At 38.5% G+C, this 5215-nt stretch overlaps 1 protein-coding gene across 1 annotated transcript; it reads right to left on the bottom strand.

The window, feature by feature from the left end:
- Positions 1-2374: 2374 nt before the first annotated feature.
- Positions 2375-3996, bottom strand: LOC133753983 (heat shock transcription factor, Y-linked-like). The gene is made up of 2 exons (XM_062184622.1): positions 3484-3996; positions 2375-3052 (listed from the first exon to the last, which is right to left on the bottom strand). Exons 1-2 carry the CDS (start codon positions 3994-3996, stop codon positions 2375-2377), a joined length of 1191 nt encoding a protein of 396 aa, XP_062040606.1.
- Between the last annotated feature and the right edge of the window lie 1219 nt (positions 3997-5215).

The following is a 5215-nucleotide window of genomic DNA, read 5'->3' as shown; positions in this document are numbered from 1 at the left end:
TTCTTAAGTGGTGAAACTTAACTGAAAGTGATCCCTGTTAAATATAAGAGTGGGAATATAAGAGGGAGGAGATATACAATGTGGGACATGCTCAATCGGACTTGCTCCAAATGGTAGAGTTAGAAACGTGCCAGGGGATTCCAGTTCAATCCCGTCAAGGTGGCATGTACCAATGCCATCTCACTAGTCCAAGCGATCAATTTCTGTTCACAATTGATCATAGTGATAGGACTAAGAGTCAAAGGGATCAAATAAACAGGACTAGTGTCTGAAAATACTAACTGATAGAATAAAAAAGGGAGAGGAAAATCCCTTTTTTATTCTTTTATGGGAATTTATGGGAAGCAGGATACACAGCAGACTCATCGAAGGGCAGATGTCCTAAACAGCACTCTGGCCTCAGAATCAGCCCTTAAGGCATTCGGATCTGGCTGAAGAGCCCATGAGAATATTTCAGGCATGGAAAGCCAAGACACTCTGGCAAAAAAAAAATGACCCAAAACAAAGATCTCTGCGAGTGAGATCCCAGTGGAATTAACAGGTCATCAAAGAAGGAGGTACCTTTCCCTGAAGGGAGGACAGAACTTCCACTTTGACTATGACCTTGTCTAAATAAGATCGACGTCGGCGAACCCTAAAGGCTTCCATAGCCTTGGCAACTCATGACAAGAGCCTAGGGTGATTACTGATGCCATAAACAAGAGTGTCAATTTGTTAAGTCAACAACAGGAGTCACTGTGCACTTACTCCCCACGTAGGATCTCTGTCCTTAATGTGCTGTACATTGTGGTTTAATGCTATAACTAGTACTCAAGCAGTATTTTACACTTTGTGTTTCTGTGTGGGTGCAAACTGTTGAAAGTTTTACTTAATATATGCTAAATTGATCTTCTGTATATAAGAGAATTGAAAATGAATCTTCATGTGAATGTAAGGGGAGAGGTAGCAAGAGAGGAGAGTGTTGTGGGTGGGAGGGAAGTTACGGGAGGGGAAAAAGGCATTGTAATCCATAAGCTGTACTTTGGAAATTTATATTCTCTAATAAAAGTTAAAATAAGAAGTTTCCCTAAAAGATAAATCTTGAATAGTACTTACTTTAATAGTTCTTGTAACTCAGAAATGCTTAAATGTCATAATTAATATTGTTATCACTTTCTAGTAATATATTTTTAATGTTTTGAGAATGTAATCCTGGTCTTAAATCTCACTCTGATGACTTCCTGTTATTTTGGGGTAACTTCTGACTTTCCTCAAGATCCTGTGGATGGATGTACCATTATACAGTATTCTTAAGTACTTTTTTAAAAGATTTGTTTCATTTATTTGAAAGACAGAGTTACAGAGAGAGGTACAGACAGAGAGAGAGGTCTTCCATCCGCTGATTCACTCCCCAGATGGCTGCATTATCAGGAGCTGTGCTGATCCAAAGCCAGGAGCCAGAAGCTTCTTCTGAGTCTCCCACGCGAGTGCAGGGTCCCAAGCACTTGGGCCATCTTCTACTGCTTTCCCAGACCATAGCAGAGAGCTGGATCAGAAGTGGAGAAGTGGGGTCTTGAACCAGCGCCCAAATGGGATGGCAGCATGGTAGGCCATGTGTTAACCCATTATGCCACAGTGTGTGTCCTGAAGTAGTAAGCTTTTAAATATTTATATTATAAAGAATCATAAATAAGGATTCCTAAACATTTTACTACTTCAGTTCTTTTAATGTTTTTCATTCTTTTTATCAATTATTATTGCACGGAAAAGAAAGGAATAAACAAAAACAGAAGTAGAGAAAACATTTTAGTGTTCAAATTTTCTTAACCGTTTTGGCCCACCATATACTAAATTGATCTTCTGTATATAAAGAGAATTGAAAATGAATCCTGATGTGAATGGAAGGGGAGAGGGAGCGGGAGAGGGGAGGGTTGTGGGTGGGAGGGAAGTTATGGGGGAGGAAGCCATTGTAATCCATAAGCTGTACACTGGAAATTTATATTCATTAAATAAAAGTTTAAAAAAAGACTAACTTCAAAAAAAAGAAAATAGAATTGAATTGTATTCTAGTAATTATTATGCATTTGCTTTGACCCTGAAAATCCAATGTATTAATACATTTCTTTATAAAATATAAAATGAAATAAAGTTAACTTTGAAATATTAAATGTCAAGTTTCATATCAAATGACTAGAACTTCATAAACTATACAACTAATAGCAGACTAGCCTCCCAACATAAAATATGTACTATAAAACTATATTTTGAAAAGAAAAAAACCATTAAGTTGATTGATCATTGTCATTTTATTGTTCAAGTAATAGAATTCCAGGCATTTTTTTCAGAACTGATGAACATAACACCTTTCCGTGTCTAATTTTCATTTAGTAGAAGGTCAGTTGTAATTAGAATATTGGTATATTGAGGATGGTTGATTAGTTGACATTGACGGAGCAGCAGCAGTTCTACTAGCTATCATTGGCATAGTGAACCATGGATTACTTGCTGTTAGCGTGCTAGAAAATGGACCCACAAGTGTTGGTAAAGAAGGATGTCTAGGTGCAAAAGCAGGACGGTTTGCCATTAGTCCAAAATAATTATTCTGCACAGGAGACAATATTTGAAATTGGGAAATAGAAGTTGTAGTTGTCACAATGTTCAGGATATGGCCATGTGCTTGAGTGTAGGTACTACATGAATGCCTATGAGAAGTGGTCATTTGATTTAAAAGAGCATGTTGATTTGTTACAAATTGTACTGATGGTGCAATGGAAGTTGATGGAGGAGTCAAAATATTCCTTGTCATTGGATCATTTGAATTAGCAATTCTATGGCTAGTAGGAGGCGCACTTAAATTTGTAGAAGTTGAAAGTAAACGTTCTCCATTAGTTTGTGTAGATGAACTAGAATTTTGAGACTGCACATACTCGCCTGCACTGAGGTACGTCTTGTCAAGATCGTGAACTAAAGAAGCAGATAGTGGTGATGCATGTTGAATCCCAACTCTGCGCTTCATTCTTACTAGAAGTTGGGGACAGCCTCGCTTAAAATTTGGATTCTGATAGAACTGTAACTGAAACCAAAGGAGAAAGCATTTAGTGATACTTCAAACCAAGAGAGTCACAAATTAATATATATGAATATATGAAATCTATGTATAAATGAATAGATAAAATTATAAAATCTAAAACATCAGGTTCAACATAATTACAAGAAATAAAGCTTGATTATTCCTAAATGTAAAAGTTAGTAAACATTTAAATATGATAACCGTTCCACTAAACTAGCCTTAATTTCTTTGTGTGGAGCTCATTGATAAGATTCAAAATAACTAGTAACACTGCTTATATTTTTGAATCCTAAACTTTCTTCTCACAAAAATTTAATGTTAATCCAGCCAATTTTAAACTTTGTGTCTTACTCCATAAATAAACATATTAAGTGAGGTACAAACTAAACTTAGTTGTGATGCCTACATTAGGTGTAAGTGAATATGTTAAATACCTTGCTAAAAACAGGTATGCTGTTTTCTTCTTCCAGAAAGTCAGTCAGGGATGCAGATCTTTGGAAATCCTGTCGTATTTTTCTAAATCCATAAAGGTTGAGCTGCCGAACTAAGCTTTTCATGCTGTCTGTTTCAAATATCTTAAAAGGAGTCTTTCTTTCCAACACTTCTTTCTTAAAGTATTCTTCATTTATCACAATAGAAGTCCCATTTTCGTCCCACCAAATTGACTTAAATTGATCACTTTCAACTATCTTCCAAAGTTTTACAGGAAAGGTCAGAGAAACAAAATCATTCCCTTCTGGGGTATCAGAGTTACAAAGTGTATAGCGTGGTCTTTTTATCAAGGGTCCTTCAGACAAAGCTTGAAAGGCATTTTCCTCAACTACAGACCTTAAATCCAAGTCATTATCGATTGTGGGATACCAGCCTGGAGCTTCAGCGGTGTTTTCTGAGTCAGTTGTTCCACTCTGAGGAGAGACATCTTGAACTTCTGAGGGAACCTGGGCCATCTCAAATAAACTTCTTTGGCTTCTGCCTGGTTTTGAGAACTGAGGCCTAAATGTTGCTTTAGTAGCCCACACAAGACTAGCTGATGTCAACCATCACCATGGTCCCCATCCTGAGTTACTGTGACATCATAAGAGGACTTGTGTCTCTTAGCACTGCAAATATGACATTCTGCCCAATGTTGACTTTCCTCCCTGCAAAACAAAACAAGTTAAAATAAAATATTCACAGACAATTTACACAATACACATGCTGCAAATTCTTGTTCACAGCAAATATTTTGGTTTAATAAAATGGATAAAATGCCTAGATTAGAACTTTTCCCCTTCTTACTAGCTACATTCTTTACTAAATTTTCATAAGTTGAATGATTCCTGCATACCAGGAATAAACTTGACTTGCTCCAGATGCACATTCTTGCTGATCTATTGTTGGATTAAATTATATCATCTTTTGTTTAGGACTTTTGCATCTATATCCATCAGACATTCCTCTATAATTGTCTTTCCTTGTTGTATCTTTTTCTGGTTTTAGATTTAGGTGATGCTGGCCTCATAAAAGGAGTTTGGGAGAATATCCCTGTAAGTAAAGCTATCTATTTTTTTTCCTCTTCCTTTCCTTTTTTTTCTTTTTCTTTTTTTGAAAGCCAGAGTGGACAGTGAGAGACAGAGACAGAGAGAAAGCTCTTCCTTTGCCGTTGGTTCATCCTCCAATAGCCACCACACCCGGAGCATCTCGCCGATCCGAAGCCAGGAGCCAGGTGCTTCTCCTGGTCTCCCATTGGGGTGCAGGGTCCAAATATCCTTCACTGCACTCCCTGGCTGGGAAACTAATAGGTTACTGGTGCCTTCAGGGGCTACAGGAGAGCCAAGAGGTGCAGTTCTGGCAGCAGATAGAAAGTTCGCAGTCCAGACAGGGGTCCTAAGAAGACCAAGGAAGTATGGTTATGGAAGCAGACTGACAGGTTCCAGGTCCATCAGGGGCTGGCAGGTGAGCTAAGGGGGTGTGGTCCTGAGAACATACTCAAGAGTTTCCCCATCAACTGAGTAAGGCCAGGCAGGTGAGGCAGGAGGTGGGGTTCTGGCTGCAGACAGAGAGGTTTCTTTCCAGGAAGGGCAGGCAAGGGATTCTATGGACATGGGGTTCTCGCCACTAATTGACAGGTTCCAGGTCCAGTCAGGGCCCTGAAAGAAGGCAGAGGGTGTGGGTCCTGGCCGCAGA

Source organism: Lepus europaeus, chromosome Y (assembly GCF_033115175.1).
Source record: "Lepus europaeus isolate LE1 chromosome Y, mLepTim1.pri, whole genome shotgun sequence".
Lineage (NCBI taxonomy): Eukaryota > Metazoa > Chordata > Mammalia > Lagomorpha > Leporidae > Lepus > Lepus europaeus.
This window is presented reverse-complemented; position numbering and strand designations above follow the sequence as displayed.

Bases quoted from the DNA above. Each gene is read 5' to 3' on its own strand.
- LOC133753983 (XM_062184622.1), bottom strand. From the start codon at position 3,996: ATGGCCCAGGTTCCCTCAGAAGTTCAAGATGTCTCTCCTCAGAGTGGA. The intron at 3,053-3,483 runs GTATTTAACATA...CTTTGGTTTCAG, and splicing joins GCATACCTGTTTTTAGCAAG to TTACAGTTCTATCAGAATCC.